Source organism: Lemur catta, chromosome 8 (genome assembly GCF_020740605.2).
Source record: "Lemur catta isolate mLemCat1 chromosome 8, mLemCat1.pri, whole genome shotgun sequence".
Classification (NCBI taxonomy): domain Eukaryota; kingdom Metazoa; phylum Chordata; class Mammalia; order Primates; family Lemuridae; genus Lemur; species Lemur catta.
The window spans coordinates 768,119-790,166 of NC_059135.1; the positions used below are offsets into that span (position 1 = coordinate 768,119).

General features: G+C 46.0%; 2 protein-coding genes across 6 annotated transcripts in view; both read right to left on the reverse strand.

Annotated features, from left to right (window-relative positions):
* The window catches only part of FARP2 (FERM, ARH/RhoGEF and pleckstrin domain protein 2), a 120,009-nt gene extending 102,488 nt beyond the window's left edge, over positions 1-17,521 (reverse strand). For 2 of the 4 annotated variants that reach the window (XM_045559873.1, XM_045559872.1), the window contains exons 1-2: positions 15,041-15,174; positions 1,349-1,555 (exon numbers count right to left, since the gene is read on the reverse strand). In XM_045559873.1, coding sequence (XP_045415829.1) covers positions 1,349-1,555; positions 15,041-15,169 — 336 coding nt within the window. In that variant the 5' untranslated portion in view covers positions 15,170-15,174. Of the gene's footprint in view, positions 1-1,348; positions 1,556-15,040; positions 15,175-17,461 lie in introns of those variants that run through there. The other 2 variants (XM_045559874.1, XM_045559875.1) reach the window with 2 other exon arrangements.
* A 1,766-nt stretch (positions 17,522-19,287) lies between these two features.
* The window catches only part of SEPTIN2 (septin 2), a 31,737-nt gene continuing 28,976 nt past the window's right edge, over positions 19,288-22,048 (reverse strand). For both annotated transcript variants that reach the window (XM_045559889.1, XM_045559890.1), the window contains exon 13: positions 19,288-21,391. The gene's annotated coding sequence lies outside the window, so the exon portion shown is untranslated. The remainder of the gene's footprint in view (positions 21,392-22,048) is intronic.

Genomic DNA, 22,048 nt, shown 5'->3' on the forward strand with positions numbered 1-22,048 from the left:
CACTGGGACAGAGTCAGGAGCCCCCTCATGTTTCCAGACCTTCACCTTCTTTCCCGCAGGGGAGTCACCACGAGCTGGTGAGAGGGGGCAAGGCTAGTTCTCCAGGGCTCAAAGGTGGCTCCGCTTCAGACCTTCCTGCCACAGGAACCACTCGGAGAGCTGGACAGACAGGTCCTACCAGTTTCCGTCACCCCTACCCTGATGAAAAATTTCACTTCCTCCTCAGGTAAGACCTTAAGAAAAGCATTCAGGGTCCCCTTAAGCTCTAAGGTCACTGGCACTTGCCACCAAACAGCACTCACGCACAGAGACCACTCTGTCCAGAACGGTGCTCGCTCCAGCCCCAGCCCTCCCCCGTCCTGTGCAGCGCATTTTGCAACGAGGGGCCAGAGCCTAAAGGAGGCTTCCTTCACAGCCCGGCCCACTTCTCAACACTCTTTTCATTTTCTGTGTAGCATCTTGACTCCTCAACAGAAATCCCTAAACAGAAATCCCTAAGCACAAATCCCTAGAGTTTAAGTTTATTCTCTCGTCCTTCCTTTTTGACGTTAAGAGTAAGAAAATCTTCTAAAGATGTTACTTTAAACCAATAAAAAAAATTAGAAAAAAGAAAATTTACTTATGTATTACATATGAGAATAAATAATTTTTAAAAAGAACATTCATTCCTTTCTTGTAGAAATAAGCCAGGAAAACGAAAGAAAGAAAGAAAAACAACATTCATTCCAATACCATTTAAACAGAAAATGTTTTCTGATGTATTACATGGGTGTAAAAAGTAAACATTATTACTTCAGTATTGATATACACACACATATTTTTATTTTTGCCAACATCAGTGCAATCTATTAGGAAATGTGCAAAATAAAAACTGTATCATTGCTGACCCAGAGAAGCAAGTCACATGCGCTTACTGTCTGCGTGGCTCTGCTGAACCCTCACCTCGGCCACCCTGAGGGGGACTGTGATCACTGGCACTGCAGCCGAGGAAGCTGCCACACACAGAGGCCAGGTGGTGCCCCCCCAGGCACCCAGGTGGCCACGCTGGGAAGGCCTGTGAGCAGCCAGCTACCGGCTCCGGTCTCTGCTCTAGCAGTCCTCTTATTCAGCCTCTCGTGAGAGTGGAAAGACTGAATTGTATTAGAATTTTAAATGGAAGACAGGAAATAACACTTTTCAGATTAAAAGGAGGAACTCAGATTCTCTGTTTCCAAGGATTTCGTTATTACCAAAACCACTCTTGGTCAACTTAACAGGCAAAGTCTAACCAGCAAAATGGAATTTGGTTCGTAATACTTCACCTTTAGAAAATATAAGGAACTACGCCTCCAGAAACCATGCTTCTTACCTCAATGTCAAACACTTCCACGGTGTTGTCCAGCAGCTTCACTCGGACGGGTAAGTGCCTCTCCTGTGCTCTGGGAGACAGGGCCTGCCCAGGCTCCAGGGTGCTGACGCCTGTAGAGGTCTGGGCACCCAGGCGTGTCCCCGTGGTCTGCAGGACTCGGTATGTCCCTTCTATCTCCCCCATGCTTCGCCAGCCAAGAGCAAAACACTAAAACGAGAAAAAAAAACATGGACAAATTATCACACAATGTAGATATTAAAACCACGTAAGAAAAAGAATTACCAGGTACGCAAGAACCCTCTGTACTATTTTTCCAACTTCTGCGAGTCTTAAATTACCTCAAAATAAAGACTTCAAAAGGATCACCTTCCACTCACACACACTTTAGCAGAGCATAAAACAAGCACCACAGTACTTCTGGGTGCTCTGTGAACCACTCATTTAACGCGCAAGACCTCACAGCCAGGGCTGCTGCCCCGTCCCCGGCACAGCTCCCTCCACCAACCCCAGAGACGCTGACGACCCTTTTGAAGCACCGGAAAGTGCGGTTCCCAGCACAGGTGCCGGCTCCACCCCACACAGCTGCAGCGTGTGCCAGGGAACGCACGGCAAGTTCTGAAGCAACCACGCAATCTCGTGGCCTGGCTTTGCCGGCTTGATAATCCCTGGTTTTTCCAATTTGTGTCTCACCAGGTGGAGTGGATGCTACTGGTAGTTCAGAAGGTGATTTCAGGTGGGTCCTGAATGGCAGCCCAGACGAGGGTAAGGAGGCACCTGCCTGTCCCCATCCTCACAGTAGCTCCTATCACCACCCACAGCCCACCCAACAGACAACACTACTGAGGGTCCAAGAGGGTCAAATACCTTGCCCGGGGGAAACCCACATCCTTTTCAATCCTCCTTGTCGTGCCAAGGGAAAGGCCTTTGTTTGCAAGCTATTAAGTCTAACAGGACTAATCTCTTCATTTTTTTAATGCACTGTGAATTTTAGTTTTTTATTTTTTAACATTCAAGTCAGGTATTTTTTTTGTAAATAAACTTGCTTTTGTATATTTGAGGTTTGCAACAAGGTCTTATGGGATACATATAGACAGTAAAATGTCTCTTCATTGTTTTTAATAAAGTAAGAGCAGGCTAAGTATCAGCTAGAATCCAATAATACCAGCTTGTTTTTCATTGTATTTATAATATAATTACCTATTATTTATGGCAGTTTTCCTTCTTAAATGTCTTATTTATGTTTGAAAGTCAATTAAAAACCATTTAACAGTGAAACAGAGTATGGCAAAAGACGTTACAAAACTGGTGGAGGTGAGACAGCCGATGTTTAGCAAAGAACTTGGCAGCACTGCTGCAGACATCTGCCTCAGAGAATCACCCTCAGGGGCTTCCACTACTGTGTGATAAACTTTTCAAGAATTAACCAGGCTGGGCCCGATGGTTCATGCCTAGAACCTCAGCACTTTGGGAAGCCTAGGCTGGAGGGCTGCTTGAGCCCAGGAGTTGGAGACCCTGTTTCAAAAAACAAAAACAAACAAACAAAAAAACTTAGCCAGGTGTGGTGGTGTGCACCTGTAGTCCTACAGGTCCACAGAGTCCTACTCAGGAGGCTGAGGCAGGAGGATTACTTGAGCTCAGAAGTTAAGATCATGCTACTACACTCCAGCCTGGGCAACATGCAAGACCCTGTCTCTAGCAAAAAATGAAAAAAAGAGTCCCTACATTAATCTCTAAATTCCTAGACCATGCTCTTCCATGTCAACTTAGTTGCTCTAAGTCTCCTGGCCCTTTCCTCTTCTTCATGCTTATTTTGTTACCAAGATAAATCACGAAAAGAACCTTTTATCTCTTGAATTAGTTTCAAGTATCTTCTCAGTGACTTACTTCGAAGCACCTGCTACTGTACTTTTAAACCCTACCCCACAAAGACAAATCCAAGCCATCTGGGTGAGAATTTCCACACAGGTCCAATCTATCAAATGAGAAAGTAGAAAACAAGGAAGATGAAATCCCTGGAAGAGCGCGGTGTGAGCAGCAGGAGAGACAGGACGAGGCGGTGCACCACTCTCTCCCTGCACCTCCCGCCCAACTCCGGACGAAGCCAGGGCAAACGCCGAGGAACAGACAGCTCCTCTCACTGGCACACTTGCTGCCCTGAGGCTCAGGTCAGCAGTTACCCATCACCTTCTCGAGCCTCTCCCCTGCCCCGTACGCTCCTTGAGGGCAAGACTGAACCCTGACTGCAAATGTTTGCTCAGTTTACTTGAAGTCAGTGGCACCAACACCACTGTCTCATCACGCAACGTATTATACAGGTGACAGCAACAAAAGACTATGAGCACAAACAACATCACCTTATAAAAGTACTGTTTTCACAACACTAACATTAAACATGAGATATATGACATTTTCAGAACTATAAATATGAGCATTTTCATTTCAATTCCACACATTTTAATTTTTAATTTTTATGAATACATAATAGTTGTATATATTTGCGGGGTACATGTAATATTTTGATACAAGCATACAACGTGTAAGATCAAATCAGAGTACTTGGGATATCCATGATCTCAAACATTGATCATTTCTTTGCATTGGAAACATTCCAAATCCACTCCTTTAGTTATTTTGAAATATAGAATAAATTACTGTTAACTATAGTCACCCTATTGTGCTACTTGAACACCAGACCTTATTCCTTCTACCTAACTGTACCTTTGTGCCCCTTAACCAGCCCTCTTTATCCCCCCACCCCAGCTGCCCTTCCCAGCTTCTGACAACCATCATTCTACTCTCTACCTCCATGAGAACATGCGATATTTGTCTTTCTACAAACTTTTATTTATTGAGTAGTTAATGCTGAAGTTAGGGCACGTGAGTGAAGACTTCCATCTTTAAGGTACCTCCAATGGGAAAGCAGGTGAGAATACAAATAAATGACCTATGAGTTCTTAGTCAGTTCACAACATTTACCAAATATTGAGCCACCAAGAGTGGGTTCTTCCCAAACAAGGCAGAGGATCTTTTATCTTGGTTGCCAAAGTGATTCTTTTCTTTGAGTAAGGCTACAATTCTGAAAACATATATATAACCAAAACATACTTTCAGAAGTCATTTCTCTTATTTATTCTACTGTGTAATTCTCATTTTTTTCCTTGATAATTTTATATAGAAAATTTTCTTCAGGTTCTTTCTCTTCTACTCATCACAAGAAAGTCATGTGTAAGCACATACTCTAAAAAAATAAACAAGGTTAACCTGTAGTGCCCAGAGATACACATCCAGGTGGCAAAACTATAAAAAGAAAATGCAAGGAAGTTATTACTAGGAAGGTCAGGATAATGGTCCCTCTTGGTGGGACAGAGGGGCTGTCACTGGGATGGGGACCAGGAAGGGACTCCTGGGGTTGCCAACGCAGCTCTATTTCTTGACCTGGACAGTGTCCACTTCGTAATCCATGAAGCCATACATTTTATTGTGCAGTTTATATCTGTGTTTACTTTATAATAAAAATACATTTAAAACAGCACACTTTTATTTAACATTGCTTCATCTCTCCTGAGAACAAAAGACATATTAGACAAATGAAAAACATTTTTCTTGGCTCAAGGAATACCAAAACTCTCTTCTAGAACACGTGGCTGGGCGGAACTCTTTGCAGGTCTGCACACCTTCAGAGCAGAGCTTTCATCCTCGTTTCCCCCTAGTCCAAAGGGAGACGCCAGCATGGCTGACGCTGAGACAGGGCCACGGCACACACTTGCTCCTGAGCCTGGCCTGAAGACAAATTCACTGGAGGAATCCCTGGGGTGCCCTGCTGCTATTAAAAAAAAAATGTTTGCTGTTATACAACAGCAATGTGGCAGAAACCATGCACTTAATAATTACTTAGCTTTAAGACTAGGTGTAAGATTAAGACTTCTCAAGTTTAAGACTTTAAAACTAAGTTTATTACTAAGTTTACAAAAGCTTAAAAAGACTTTAATAGAAAACTGATAGGTAAGCCCAAGGCTGTGAATGTCGTTTAACCTTGGTCTTGGTCTATCAGTTTATTTCAGAATCAGCAGCGTAACTGGACACTCCCTGTGGAAACAGCAGGCTGCTCATTCAACGCCATTTGCCACAGCCTGACTGCTTCTTCCAGCCTGACGATGGGAAAAAATGAAAGGAAACATTTATGCACTGAATCTGTTTTACATAAATTATGACTAACAAAAATTACCTTTGTTTTGCTTTGTGTGCTTATACATAAATATTAAAGAGGTAAGAACACCCAGGCTAGACCAGAAACACAGCAGAGCTACCAGCAGGGCTCAGCGCGCCAGCGTTCTGCAGTCCCGGGAGGCTGACGCCAGTCCCACCCACGTCTCCACTCCTGCCAGAGACACTGCACGGAACCCAGCGGAAAGTGGCCGCGTACAGACCCAGGATCTGTGGGAATCAGGTTTAATTTTCCATCTCCTTTCCACGTGAATGAAATGCTTTGCAGTCTTCATTCGTAAAAACTCTGGAGGCTGGATACAATTTCCACTGCTGACAGTACTGCTTACTGCAAACTCAGCCCCTGTGGATATATTCTCATTTAATAGCAATAAAAAACCCTGTGACATATCATTTCCATTTTAAAGTTGGAAAATTCAGCTCAAAAGTCTGCCAAGGATTTGGGTGAGAATGACATGGGATGCTGTGCTTATGTGAGGCTCAATTTTGCTGTGAACCTAAAACTGCCCTTAAAAAATAAAATGTACTAAAAAACAAACAAACAAAAAAAGGCCTGCCAAAGAACACATAACTCAGAAGTGACAGAGAGACAGAGATTAGACTTGGGCCCGAAACTGGCCATCAGGACTCTTCCTTTCTGTTCTGCTGGAAACCGGCACCGGCTCCTGGGACTACTGTGCTCTACCAGACTGTCCACCTACCACCGTCTGCTGTCAACAGTAAAGGGAATTCGCTACAATTTCTATTATGCAATAAAAAATTACCTTCCTTAAGATATCTCTGGTTGTCTTTTCTAGGAGAATCAATAAAATAAACAAAACCCTCCTGTACTGACCAACCAAAGGAAGCAGAATACACACTTCTCACTTTCATCGCACTTGTCTGACAGGCCTGAAATGCTCCCAGGTGGTCGGATGTGCTTTCCCTGAGGGACCCTGGGCTGCAGTCCCTCTTCACTAGCAAGAGATGGGTCCTTTTGTATTTCCTTTCTAACCAGGACTGATTTTTTTTTTTTTTTTAAATAAGCAACTAAGCAATTTAGTAAATGTGGGAAAGCTGAAGCCTCAAGGAGTTGATGAGAAACCCCTGGCTGGGGAGGCAGCAGGCAGGGGTGGGGGCTGGCCTCCATGTCCCTGCCCAGAATGTGGCTGCATAAACACACACCTGCCTCAAAGGCCACTTCACTGCTGCACAGCAATGACAAGCATCACAACAATCACATCTGGCACCATAAGCTTGGGGAGAAGTGGCCACAGAACTCAGCTGCACGCACTTCTCCAGCAGGTGCTGCAGGGTGGCTGTTTTACCTGCATAAAGCTGAATGACTGAGGAGAGACCACAGGCAGGCAACCCTGTCCCTCAAACACCAGGAAGAACTTCTGGCATTGGAAGGGCAGCGTACCAACACAGAAAGGTGTCCACCAAGCTGGGATTTACAAAAGGCCACATAAAAAGGCAGGCACTCGTAGGGAACAAGGAAGGAAGCAGCAGCAACCTGGGATGGCAGAGATCCAGAGCCAGCACACCTGGTTCCAATGCCAACTCTGCCATTAACAAACTCTGTCACTGCACCACTCCCAGCCCCGGTTTTGTCACCTGGAAAACGGCAGCAGGACGGGGTGGGGGGTGGTAGTTAATCAGATTTTTTTCAACTCTAAGAATCCATGATTCTGTGATAAGGAAGCTGAATGTGAAAATAAATTGAAAAGAGATGTGTTCTTGATTCCAGCTCTTTGTAGTATTCAGTAGCCAAAAATAAATATACCTCATAAAATCATGCTATCAGAGCCTTCCTACCTTAGTATACGCAACAGTGGCTAAATGTCTGCAAGAAAAGGAAGATCACTTTCACACAAATTCGACACCACAGTATACACATGGACATTGTTCCAAAGAGATTTCTTTGTATATAACCAATATTTGCAAACCTTACAATTTTACTTTTACTCCATAGGGTTTTTTTTTAATTGCCTGAAAACTAGTCAGATGTCTTTCCTTTAGAATGTATTTCAGAGCCTCTGCAACCAGGTATTCTGGTTTTATGTTAAACAAAATTCTATAAACAGAAAAATGAGTTTTAAGAGCTGAAATGAATCTGGATAACTGACAGCTTCTCAACACTTTTTTGGGGGATAGTATGAAGCTGCCCAATATAACATCAAATCCGCACAGAAAAAGCAAGAAGGTCTCTGTATGCTGCTTTGGTGTAACAGTGAATAAGAGCAAAGTGCAAAACCAGGTGCGCGGCACACTAACTTCTGTTATAAGAGGAGGAATAGAAATATATGTATTTGTTTATATTCACAAAAACAACAGCAACAGAAGGATAAACCAAAAACTAATGAAGACAGTTACCTATGGGGCAGCAGGTGAAAGGGGTGGAAAAGACAATGCTGGAAACTGTACTTTTAACTGTGCTTAACTGTTATTTGGGAACTTCATAAATGTTTTTACAGAGTTAGAAAGCAAAATTAAATCAGTATTTTAAAGAAGTCCCAAAAACCCAAACAAAATGAAACAAATGGTCCTAAATCTGTATCAAGACAGCAGCTAAACTCCACAGAGAATGACTCCCAGTGGCTTTAGTCCCAGTGACTGCATTGTACATCACCAGCAACATACATCCTAAGGAGTAAAAGGACTAAAAGGAAATTCAGAGAATAGCACGTTCTATAGGATGATCTCCTCTCTTCAATAAATGGGAAAAAAAAAGAGTGTGTGTGTGTGAGAGGAAATACAAACTGTTAAAAGATGTTACCTCCCAAATGCTTTGTGGACCTTATTTGAATACTGAATCAAATATTTACAGAACAATCAGAGAAATGTGAATACTAACTAGGTATATCAGATATTTTAAAAGTTAATGTTATTTTCTTGGTGTTTAGGGTATTGTGGGTATATGAAGGAGAAAAAGTCTCTATCTCTTAGAGATAAATAGTAAGGTATTTATGGATAAAATGGAATAATGTCTAGGATTTGCTTTAAGATAACTCAATGAGCTGGGGAACAGTGGAGGGGGATATAGGAAAAAAAAAGATTGCTCAAGTGTTGATTATTAAAGCTGGATACATGGCTTTCATATATTATTTTCTCTACTTTTGTGGATGTTTGGAATTTCTAGAGTTAAATAAAAACAACAGGCCGGGCGTGGTGGCTCACGCCTGTAAACCTAGCACTCTGGGAGGCGAAGGTGGGCGGATTGTTTGACCTCAGGAGTTCGAGACCAGCCTGAGCAAGAGCGAGACCCCATCTGTACTAAAAACAGAAAGAAATTATATGGACAACTAAAAAATATATATGGAAAAAATTAGCTAGGCATGGTGGTGCACGACTGTAATCCCAGCTACAGGGGAGGCTAAGGCAGGAGGATTGCTTGAGCCCAGGAGTTTGAGGTTGCTGTGAGCTACGCTGACGCCACGGCACTCTAGCCCGGGCAATAGAGCGAGACTCTGTCTCAAACAAACAAACAAAAAACAATAAATCTAGCAACAATTTTTGATGCACATGAGGATTCAAGGAATCCTTGGATGAGTTCACAGCTGGGAGACAGGAAGAGCGAGGCTCCTGCTTCTACTTTATGAAAAGCTGGCCCAGTCCCACCTTCCACGGAAACCACAGTCCCGGATGAAGCTGCTCACTCAAGGCCACACCCACTCTGCACAAAGCCAGACGAGCAGCCAGCATTTTGGCTTCCAGTCTAATTGATTATAACACAAATTCCTCAAGATTAAAAAACAAAAAAATTTGATTTAAAGAATTGTACATCCATGCACTATGAATTCACCCTTTCCTTTAGCACCTCCATTTTATTTATTGTATTTTCACTATAATTTTCGCTTCTTTATATCATCTATTTTCTATTACTTGTTTTTTATATCTTCTATTGTCTTGCCAAGACTTTGAATATATCCATCTATTTCAAGAGAGCTTTACTTCTTGAGATATATTAATAATAGGTGTTTTAAAGTTTTAGGTTTTTTTTTTTTTTATTGTAGCCTTAAGAGATTATCACAAATTTAGCAGCTGAAACTAACAGCCTTTCGTTATCTCACAGGTTCTGTGGTTTATGAGGCTGGGTGCAGTGTGCTTAGGGTCTCACAAGGCCCAAGTCAAGGTGCCAGCTGGCCTGGGGTCTTACCTGGATTCTCAGGGGGGTTGGGAGGGATGCACTTCCCAGATCGCTCAGTTCTATGTGGGTGTAGGACTGAGGTTCCTATTCCTTGCTGGCTGTCAGTCATTCTTGGTTCCTAGAGGCTCCTGCATTCCTTGGCTCATGGCCCCTTCCATTTCTGGAGTCTGTAATGGCATGTCAAAAACTTCTCATGCTTCCAGTCTCTCTGCCTTCCTCTTCTGCTCCTAGAGAAAGATTTCTTCTTCTAAGGGCTCATGAGGCCTTGGATAATCTAGGCCAAACTCGGTATTTCAAGGCTACCTGATTAGTACAGTTTATTACATCTGCAAAGTGTGTTGGCCATGTATGCCCCACATTCCCAGGGTAAACAGGAGGAGGTCAAGGTCACGGAGGCCACAATTCTGCATGTAATGACGGATAAGTCTGTCAGATAATTCCAATATCTGCACTATCTTGGCTTTAGCCTGTCTTTTCTCATACAAATTGATACCTTCCTGAGTAATTCTCCATTATATCCTGCACATTTCTAATACTGTGCTGTTAGAGACTCTGGGCCTTGTTTAAATCCTCTGGGGAATGTTGATATTTTTGTTGAGCAGGCACTGGCCTGGCTGGGCAGCCTCCTGCGGAATGTGGTCTCAGTGTCACCTCTACCTCCAGTGCCTTTGTGGTGCCCCTCAGCAATGTCCGGCGTGTGCCCTACGCACCCAGCGTCAGCCTGGCTCCCAGACGATGTTCTATCCCTTAACCAAGGCCTCAAAGTCTTTGGCAGGATGTTGGGGGTCAGAGCCACGCACGCACAGCTCAGTGCTGGGCCCGTAAGTTTATCAGCATGGCATGGGGCCACGTCCCTGAGCTCCTCCCTAGGTTTCCTGGTATAACTCCCAATTGCCTCAGGCTCCCATTTTCAGTCTCCAGCCAGAAACCTGGGGCTTTAATTACCCTGCTCTGCCACGCACTTCTTGTGACTGTGTCTCACCTGTGACCAAGCTGCAGGAGAGAAGAGGTAAAAAGCAACAGGGGTTTCCCCCACTCCCTCAGAGTTTTAGGCGTCCACAGGCTCCTACTGTCATAGGATTGACTGGAGAGACAGGAGACAATATGGTGGTTTTCTCTTACTCTCTCCTGGAGCCCAAACTAGGAGGTTTCTCGGAAGCTCTCCCTGTTCACACCTGGTACCCACTGCCACCCCCTAAGTGCAGGCTAGGGGGTGCTGGAGGAAAACAGGAAACTTACTGCTAGCACAGTGGTACCTCAAACTCTGCCTTCACCCCATCTGCCTGTTCCTGGTTAGCTGCCAGCACCCAACAGCGCGCTCTGCACATGTCCAGGTGTGACGGCCACAGGTAGTCGGAGAGGCAAGTGGCATGAGCTTCTTCCACCTCCCGGAACCAGAGCTCCACGTCTGTGCATTTCACAATGTTTGCAGTGGTTGTCACCGGGAGAGGCAGGAGAGGTGATTTTTATTTTCTTCCTAATTTTCTGTATCTGAAATGGCCTACAGTAATGAGTACACATTACCTTTGAAGTCAGATGGTTGTTCTGCAGAATCCTGCAGAAGTACAGTACGCCATGGCTCAGCTTCCAAGAGAAAGCAAAAATAACTATTCTGTCTCTTCCCTAAGAGTTGTATTTTCTCTTTTTTCTAAAATAGTTCAATTAAAACAAAAGTTAATATTTTTAAACACTCTCTGGGAGCTATTTCTTGCTCAGACATTGGACTTATTTCCCAACATACATCTTATTAACTACTGTACTACTAAAATTGGGATTTTAATCATAAAGGGGCCAAAAGATTTAATAAATCCTAATAATTTATACACATTTCTAAAACTACTTTCGCCTTCCAAACACATTCCTACTGGCCACTGGAAGATACACTGAGCACCCTCACCTGACATGCCTCTGTCGGGTTGCCTGGCTTCAAGCACAGGGCCAGGAAACTGTCCCTACAAACGCAGGTTGACTACAGAGCTCGTCTGGCTCAGGCTTCTGGGCCCCTCACTTCCACCAGCTCCTTCCAAGGTCCCAGGAAAGGCCTTAAGCAAAGTGTCCCTAAAGTCAGCAGTCCCCAGCCTTTTTGGCACCAGGGGCCGGTTTCATGGAAGACAATTTTTCCACAGACCAGTGGGCGGGGGGGGGCCAGAGCTCTGCAGCCCGGTCTACGGCCCAGAGGTTGGAGACCACAGCCTATGATCATATGCTTTTGTAAAATTTACCAAAAAGATTTCTAATTTCAATCAAGTAAGACTGCTGCCTTTTTCCCAGTGCAACTATGCCTCTGTCCCTCTTCCCTTTTAAGTCAGGTAGCTTAGGAGGGGCTGTTGGCATTTTTGGGATCCAGCTAAAGGCACACTGAGTTGGAGACAAACTGAGTTTGGGTTTAATGGGACACATTCATGCCGTCTACGGTTACTTCTGTGTACGCTCAGGTGATTACCAGCCATCTCGATGCAAGTACAGCATCTAAAAATACTGCTGTCACCCACGGTGCCGGGTCACCAGGGTTTTATGAAACAAAGGTGCAGGGCCAGGAGTCCTGCAGCAATGTGAGCAAGGCCAATATGAGTAAGTCCCATGGAGCCTAGCACGGGAGGTAGAAAAGAAACAAGGTCTGAAATGCAGGGAGCCAGATGATCATTAGTGGGAAATGTATCATCACACGTGTTTTAAAGTGTAAGCGGAGAGTTCAGTTCTAAGCAGTCAAAACAGAAGTCCTCACCTGCCAGAAAAAGTCAATAATGCAGCAGTGCAATTGTAAGTGTGCCTAAGATGTGTTCTTTTCCTTTTGTAAATTCTGCAAAGTAAAATTTACTGTAATGCCGGCTTTTCTGGGACACAAATCTATAGCAGTACTAGAAACAGCAAAGATGTCTCTGTGTGGGAAGTCACGTTTTATGCATTTTATCAATAATATGAACTATGCTAGAGGATCACTGCATCTGTCCTCTCACTGTCACAGGAAAATAAAATAAAAAAGTACATAGCCAGAGAAATATTAACCAATGCCATTTTTCTCTATTTAGTTGTATTATTGATCAGCTTTTTCAAATCTGTAACTTATTTTTTCTCATTTAAATATTCACTTTCTAAATTAATTTTTATTTGTAACTTTGTATTCTTAAAGAGTTCTCCCTTCCCCCCAGACTGCATATGCTTCAGGCTCCATAAAACCTGGCATCTGCCTCTGCCCCAGATGAAATTTGATTAATTCACTAAAACATTTATTGAGCACCTTAGGGATACAGGAGTTTTTAAGAGAAAAATCTCTCCCAATATAGTGGGCAAAAGCAAAGAAAACAGTGCAGTATTTTTTTTTTTTTTTTGAGACAGAGTCTCACTTTGTTCCCCAGGCGTAGTGAGTGCCATGGCGTCAGCTTCGCTCATAGCAACCTCAAATTCCTGGGTTCAAGCGATCCTCCTGCCTCCGCCTCCCAAGTAGCTGGGACTACAGGTGTGTGCCACCACACCTGGCTAATTTTTTGTTTCTATTTTTAGTTGCCCTGCTAATTTTTTCTATTAATATTTTTAGTAGAGTCGGGGTCTTGCTCTTGCTCAGGCTGCTCTCAAACTCCTTACCTCAAGCAATCCTCCCACCTCAGCTTCCCAGAGTGCTGGGATTACAGGCGTGAGCCACCATGCTGAGCTGTACAGTATGTTAAATGGTGGTAAGTGCCTTGGGGAAAGTGAGATGGCAGAGAGGAATTTGTCAGGTGGAGGGAGGAAGACAAGAAGACAACGCCCGAGTCAAGGCCTCAAGAACACCCTGGCACACATTACAACAGCTATCATGCCCCAGGTGACCATGGCTGGGAGGCTCATGCCAAGCCCCTCGCTTACATCATCTCAATCCTCACAACCTTGTGCAGCTGGCACCCCACTTTACAGACCAGGGAACTCAGGCTTGGAAAGCTGAGTGACTTGCTGGTAGTCACTCAGCTCCACAAGTGGCTTCAACCCCACCCTGCTTCCATGGTGTACACAAGGCACACAGAGATAGAGGAGTTTAATCCAGAAAGGGAGACAAGTGAATAAGCTGCTGGTACCAGCTGCCCACTGCAGTCACAGAGAGAACGGAAAGAAAGAGGCAGCACCACGGAAGGGTGCCAGCCTGACCCAGCGCAGCTTTCCAGGCATACGTTGGAGCTGGGCCTTGCAGGAGAGCAGGAGACCAGGTGGACAGAGGGTACAGTGTGCGCACCGGGAAGGGGAACTGTATAGAAACTGCAGGAGCAGCTGGGAAAGGATGAGAGGTTGAGTGTGGCTGGGCCAAGACATCAGGGGAAGCGGCCTCAAGCTGGGCTGTGAGGGCGCCCGTGGGCCGAATGGATGGAATCCCAAACCTAAGCAGGTTTTGTAGCTGGGATGTGATGTGATCAAATGTTTATTTTCAGATGCAATCAGGAGGATGGGCTGGGGAGGGAGAGACAGGACAAAGCAAGATGCATCACTGCATCGTTACACCCTACCACATTATCTGTAGCTTCTGAATTTCAAAATGGCTATAAACTAAAACACCAGTTTAGGGGAAAACAATCCCATGACTCTACAATAAAACCACTTACATCACTGTAACTTCCCTCCTGGTCCTGTCTACATCCTCACCTATTTTTGCAACACTCTAATTGCTATGTACACACCATTTTGCCTTTTCAGTTAAGGCATATTTTAAAGCATATTTCCATGGATCAAAATGTTTCAAATTTTGCTTGGAGGGGAGGATGGCAAAGGGCCTGCTGCTGCGTTTTTTCTGGCTGCAGTGCTCCACCATGCTGGCATAGCAAGGTTTGCTTATCAGATTATTTATTTTCAAAAGTGGGATTCCAAAATCAAAATCTTTATCACCATACTGCTAGTTGTTCTCCAAAAAGATTAGGCTAATTTACAGAATCACCAACAACATAAACACTCCCCAGAAAACCACCAAACACCAGGCTTTACCATGTTGTTTTGTGGGACCCTCAAATTTCAAGTCCCAGCTGCCAAGGTAAAACCCTAGTATTGACAAATACACTATAGACAACCCTCCACGTCCCCATCTCAGAGAACATGACTGGAGTCACTTCAGCTCAGCACCTAACGTCACAATGGGGTTTTACCTGGCACTACGCTGCGTGTACGAAGCTCACGACGTGCTGAGTAAGGTGGTAAGCTGGCAAGCCGGTATGTAAGTGGGTGAAGGAAAAACAAGAACAGAACTGAAAAGGGTTAGCAGCAGTGAGAAAAATCTGATGCCGTCTGAATACAGAAGAGGAAGTGATGTGACTGGAAGCAGGAGCGTTTGCAAAGAAATGAGGGAACAGAACTCCTTGGGCCAAGGATTTAAATTGACTCACAGGGAATTGCTCGTGTGCTGATCTTTTGCCTTGGCAATCCAGCTCACATCCTTCCCAAGCAGGATAACCTTGCTTAACACATAACTGCCATGAGCCCGGGGCCTCGTGAAGCACACGTAACTCACACATCTCTTCACCTTGGGAGCGAGAACTATAACTATTTTTCAAGTTGCATATAACTCACGTACAGAAAACAATAAAAAAGTAACAAATTTTTCATTAAATTAGAAAGGATCGTTTTGTTTTCAAAGTTTTTATTCTATTTTCATAATAAAACACCGTGGCCCCATGGACAAAACTTTTTTTCTAAAGTGTGGCAGTCAATGTGTTAATTATTGCCTAATTCTCTATTTATTTTTATAAATATCCAGGGTTGACTAGTTCTACTGTCCTCTCAGATTATTCTTCTACCTGGTAATAATAATAATTGGTAACATTTACTAAGTACTTACTGTGTGCCAGGCATCTTACAGCTTTTTAATTGACTTTTAGTCCTCACAGCAACCCTATGAGGTAGGTAAATTTTAAACCTGTTTTATAGATAGGGAAGCTGAGGCAGAGATAAATAAACATATCTTATATCAACTTCCTCTTCGGGAAAGAAATTAGTACAAAAGGAACCTAGAAGTCTACTAACAACTGACAGTCCCGTATATAAATGAGCCAGCAAACTTCTGCAGTTCAGGAAACTGCACCGTCAGCATCTAATTTGCTAATAGTAAACCACGTAATGAAAATACCCATTGCGGCAATGGCACAGAAGGACGGGCGGATGACTGGCTTTGAAAATACCCCAGGGTGTGATACTAAACCAGCCCTTCCACTTCCCTGAATCTCCTCTTCCTCTACTTCAAAATGAGTCTGTGCAACCTCATCACGTCTCTGAAGATTTTAGGAGAAGTGAATAAATAACAGGCATGAAGTGCTTCCCAAACGTCTTTTGCTGGCCAGGAACTCACAAAAGCTTTTCAAAAAACAGCAGATCCAGAAAATTTAAATTATATTTAGCCTACTAGCAAAGGTTTCTCCATGCCTCCTCCTTATCTGAAATGTCCTCTCCCATGTCTCTGGTGCTGAGAAAATCTGTGTGGCCTGTTACAATGCCGTCTACACAAGACCAACACTCTCCCCCAAGGCCACCTGATGGTATCAAACATTTCCACAGTGGTCCGGCCAAAAATACCTCATGGAAAAAAAAAAAAAACAAACCTAGAGAGAAAATCCACCCTTTAAAGATTTAGGCCTGGGTTTTAAATCTTTCCATCCCTTCTCAACACTATGTATTGACATTATCTCCATCAATGGTGCCTTGTTTTAATTTGTTTTTCACAGCCATTAGTGGCACATGAAAGGTCATCAGAGGTTCCTGGGATTAGTAAAAATGGAAAAGGTGCTTATAATCCAGGTTCTGTAATGCGCTGGGCCATTTCTGGTCCCCAATTTTCATGGTTTTCTCTTATTAAGCTTCCCACTGGCTTAGGATTATTTTTAGACTCACAGCAGAGTAAAAATATTAACACTAAACACTTGATTCACACCTTTAAGATACAACTTAAGGAAAGACTCAAACTGCCTTCTGAGCTTCTACTTCTGGCTCCCGGCGGGCCGCCACTGGGCACCCCCATGCCCACGCGGGACACTCCCCGGCCGCCCCGGGAGCCCACGCGGGACACTCCCCGGCCGCCCCCGGAGCCCACGCGGGACACTCCCCGGCCGCCCCGGGAGCCCACGCCGGACACTCCCCGGCCGCCCCGGGAGCCCACGCGGGACACTCCCCGGCCGCCCCCGGAGCCCACGCGGGACACTCCCCGGCCGCCCCGGGAGCCCACGCCGGACACTCCCCGGCCGCCCCGGGAGCCCACGCGGGACACTCCCCGGCCGCCCCGGGAGCCCAAGCCGGACACTCCCCGGCCGCCCCGGGAGCCCACGCGGGACACTCCCCGGCCGCCCCGGGAGCCCACGCCGGACACTCCCCGGCCGCCCCGGGAGCCCACGCCGGACACTCCCCGGCCGCCCCGGGAGCCCACGCGGGACACTCCCCGGCCGCCCCGGGAGCCCACGCGGGACACTCCCCGGCCACCCCCGGAGCCCACGCGGGACACTCCCCGGCCGCCCCCGGAGCCCACGCGGGACACTCCCCGGCCGCCCCGGGAGCCCACGCCGGACACTCCCCGGCCCGCCCGCCCGCGGCCTCCACCGGGCCGGCTCCCCGCAGACGGGCGCTCCTCTAACGGGGACCAGTCTAGGAGCGGCCGCCGCCTCACGAAGGCCTTCAGAGGCCGGACGCGGACTTTCTCGGTGGACCGCGGCCTCCGCGCCCGGCCGGCCCTGGCCTCCGCCTCCGGCTTCACCGCCCACCTGGCGAGGCCCAGCCCAGCCCCGCGCTCCCCGGCCGCCGCCCGCCGCCCGCCGCGTCCTCACCGGCCTCGCCCGACCTGCGCCGCAGCCAGCAGCCGCGTCCGCCTCGCGCCGGCGCCGCCCGCTCCCGACTGCCCCTGGCGCTCCCGGCGCCGCGCGCCCTGCCCGGGACCCGCCCCCACCCCGCGGACGCGCCGCCGATTGGCCAGCGGGGTGCCGGGGCGGGGCTTCCCCGGCCCACGGCCTCCCCGAGTTCTGATTGGTGAGCGGACGGAGAAGGGGCGGGTCGAAGGGGACCGAGGCAGTCGAAAGCAAATCTGCGCAGAGCGTCGGCGCGCGGGGCGGGGGCGCGCACGCTGAGCGCGCTGGCAGCCCCCCTGCTCCTCCTCGGCCGCCCCCTCTCGCGCCAGGCCTCGGGTGATCCCGACCGCGGCTGTGGGCCCGGGGAGCACCGAAGGGTCGCACGGTGGTGTGCAGCGTCAGACGCAGGCCGCCCCGGGGGAGGCCCGCACCCCGGAATGGAAACGTGACACCCGATGTCCCAGGCCTCCCAGGCCCGCGACTCGCAGAAGCGCGCTCCTTTTCTCCCTCAAGGGGTTCATTCAACTCTTTCTTACGCGTCCTTCAAGGCCCCGCCCAGCATGCCCTCTGAGCCAGGCCCTGGGACCCTCTGTCCCCGAGCAGCTGTCGAGGGGATAAACCCAGGAGCGACCCGGGCATGTCCTCGAGGGGACTTCCCCTAGATCTCCGGGGCGAAGCCCGACCCTTCCAAGTTCCCCAAAGCCAAGGCGGGAGGAACGATGGCCCAGAGGAACCTCCGTTTCCCGCGAGCCATGCTAGGGGTATGGGCTCCTGGCGGGCACGCCGAGACCGGGCTTAGCCCTGCGGGGCGGCCCTCCCCAGACTTGTCCTCTAACCGGCCGAGCGACAACCCCGCCAGCCCCAGGGCAGCGCACACGCCCCAGAACAGGACCCCCGGGAGGCGCGCAGCGACGGGGGCGCCGTGCAAGGGAGACCCTGGACAGAGCGGCGGGTACTGACCCCTGAAGGCTGTAGGTGAACACGGGTGACCCGAAGTGGGCAGTTGGGCATAGGGCGTAGGGCGGCGAGTGCAGGCCGGGGCCAGAGGCCTTGGGGTGGAGGCGTCCAGGCAGATCGGGCTTCACGTCCAGGTTTTCAGTTTCCCTTAATAAAGCTGTAGGCCTTCCCTAACCTCTCTCTTCTTAGAAATACTTTAGAATAACTAGAAATTTCTACTTAGATATATTTCAGTTATTCATATATATTTCCAGGTTTTTCGCAGTTGTACTGTAAGTGCGATCTTTACCCGCTACATTTTCTAACTAGTCAGTAGATGTCACTGACCTCTCTCATTATTGCTATTTTACCAGATGGTCTTGTACTTTCTAAGTAAATGATCTGATCACCTGTAAATAATTCCTTTCTAATCTTTCTCTCATTCATTTTGTCTGGGATCTCCAATATGTACAAAGTTGTTCAGTACTTGATGCTATTGATGGAAATAATTCTGATCTTATGTTTTATTTTTTGAAACAGGGTCTTGCTCTGTCACCCAGGCTGGAGTGCTGTGTCGGGGTCACGACTCAAGCGATCCTCCTGCCTCAGCCTCCCAAGTAGCTGGGACTACAGGTGTGGGCCACCATGCCTGGCTAATTTTTAAATTTTTTGTAGAGACAGGGTCTTGCTATGTTGCCCAGGCTGGTCTAGAACTCCTGGCCTCAAGCCTCCCAAAGTGATGGGATTACAGGTGTGAGCCACTGCACCCAGCCTCTTCCATGATTTTATACACAGATATTGTCAGGGTTTTGAATCTTCCCCAGAAAACCTCACACTTTTCCCTTGTAAAGAACCAATAAGAGAACTACTCATTTAATATCTAAACAATAGCGCTTTATTGATAAAAGGTTAGTTTAAATGGATACAAAATTGCTGTGTAAAATAAGTGTTTTCAAAATACATTTCTATAGGTAGAGATTATCTCTTCGTTAAAGCAATTCTCTGTTAGCAAAAGCATGTATTTAATTTGAGTAGCAAAACAAAAGGGAACTTAGCAGTGTAACTGTGTGCCCTCCCACCCTTCGTAACCATCATTAGGTGGCACCTTGCCCTCAACAGTACTTTTACTCAAACATATACAGGACATACATCAATCACTTGCAGATGTTTTTTGTTTTTACAGCTTTTTCTAGCAAAGTCATTAAATGTCAGAAACCCAAATAATTGACTATGCATGGATGTATTGTAAAGTCATGCAATACTTTTTCTTGGGAAAAACCTGAATGAGGTTTTGATCATTCACAATTATGCAACAGTGAGGAGGCAAAGTAAGCAAGATCACCAGATTATTTTCTGTAGTATACCTTCATAACTAAGATTATTTGACCGTTTCATTTTATCTTTTTTCTGGCCAAAACAAAAAAGCCTGTCTCATCCTCAGATTAAGCTTTTTTATCCATCTCAATTCCTCCTAGTGTAGTAAAATGAAAATACCCGGTTACGCTCCCTCCATAACCGTTGTGTCCTTTCACATGTCACTTCCGGGCTTCAAATTGCCCAGAGTGAGTAGAAATGATGAAAGTGTACCACAGGAGACACATGAAGAAAAGGCAGGAAAGCTGAGGGAGGGCCAAGGCCACCCACAGTGCACAGAAAGCAAACCAGGTGTGGCTTCAACTGTGTGCACCTGCTGACCAGCCTACACTACAGATTTGAAATGCCTTTCACTTTTACATGGCACATGGAGAAATTTGGATCACACAAAATAGAGGAAGTGACAATGGTTGAAAAATAAATGAGACAGTCTGCACATAAAAAAGTGATCACTGATATTTTTCCTCCCATCAGAAAAACATTCAAAAAGTGAACAGTTAAAAGAAACCCAAATCAAGAAAACCTGGTAGGCCTCTGGGCTTCATGGAGCTGAGTCAGGGCAGAAACCCTACTCAGTGATGAGCTGGGGGTTCATGGGCCCATCGGCCAAAGGGCCCAATCTGCACAGCTAAGGCAGATCTACACCCACAGTTACAGAAAATACACTAAAGTGCAGTATAAAATATAAAAAAGTTGGTTTCAGAACAGGTCAATTGCTAATTTTCCTTAAAAAATTTTTTTTTAAAATTTAGTTGAGTAAAAATAGTTTACTGACATTGTGCAGGTAAGAATTTTAGTTGCAATATGAAAACCAGAGCTCATAGCTACTCTGATTTTTCTCTGTAGCACAGTCTAACCAATGTTAGTGGAGACACTACAAGAAGTGGCTTGTGGTGTGAATCTCTGCACAGTGGTCTCAAAAATGACCTAGCATCAGAATCCAGAGACTTCTTAAAATTCACCTCTAAAAGCCTGTTTTAAAGAAGCTATTTAAGTATTAACATGCATCTCATTAGATAATTCTGTTCTGTTTTACTTGGTTAACGGATAAATGCTATCAACAGTATTGAATTATAGCAGCAGAACTGGTTTTAGGTGTTGTGCACAAACACAGAAGCAAGGAAGTAAAGTCTCCACAGTGTGTGACTTGGTAAGCAAACAGCCTTGCACCTCGTCAGCACATCTTTCTCTAGCTCTAGGCACATGTCTCCACCACTCAGGAGCATTCTGGGTAAATCTGAATGTTCTCGATGTAAATCAAGAGTGCTCACCAATGATTGGTCAGTTAGATCGGCTAAATAAAGAAATTCAGTATTAAAACTATACATGCTGACTGATTCTTAAAAATCAGTTCTAACATCAGGATTAAGGAAAAAGAAAATAAAAATGAAAGTTCACCCCACGAAATATAAAGTGTAACAGCAATGAAATACAAATGTTAAAAGCACTTCATAAAAAAAAACCATCAAAAGTTTTAAAAAAAATTAAATTCTCAGGCACAGGTTCTGCAAAATGTGGATGGGTAGCCTTCCAACGATCTCATGAAAACATGCAGCTATATTGCCATCTGGAATGTTTTCTTTTTATCCAGGAAAGTGTTTTCTAGAAAAACAAATGGAAATACATTTAAATGAGTTACACGATGTTTGCTGCTCTGAGCACAAACAGTATTACTTTTCTCCTTAACAAAGGCTGAACAAAAGGCTGGGTTTATATGATCACAACATTAAATCAAAACACCATTTATGAGGCTCTTGGAAATTGGAAGTACCACAAAACTAAGTATACAGAAATAAAAATTAGTTGTATGTATCTAGAGTAAAATTTTCATAATTCACAATTTTAAAAGAAAAGACGACCAGAGAAAGTGGGTAAACACCACTCCCTCCTGCCTCAGTAAGCCCCACCCCTGAGAGTCCCTGACTGTTCCCACCATGCCGTCATTTCTCCACTCAGGTGCCAACACCTGATCATGCAGAAACAGCGCTGCAGGTAGGAGGCTGCCACTTAGCTAGTGACATGAGCGCGGGCAAACAGGGTTCAACTCTGGAGCAGCATCAGTTTCCTCCCGCTTAAGTCTGAACTCGGCACACACCCTCAGGAATATTCTGAAGGTTCAACGTGAGGATGAAAGTGAAGCAACCAACGTGGGCCCAAGTGGGGTGATGCGGAGGTTCCCGTACAAGAACCTACCGAACCGTACGTATTTTTGTGTCTCTCCAGACCCACACTCTATTTTACAATGAACACCTTTCCCAA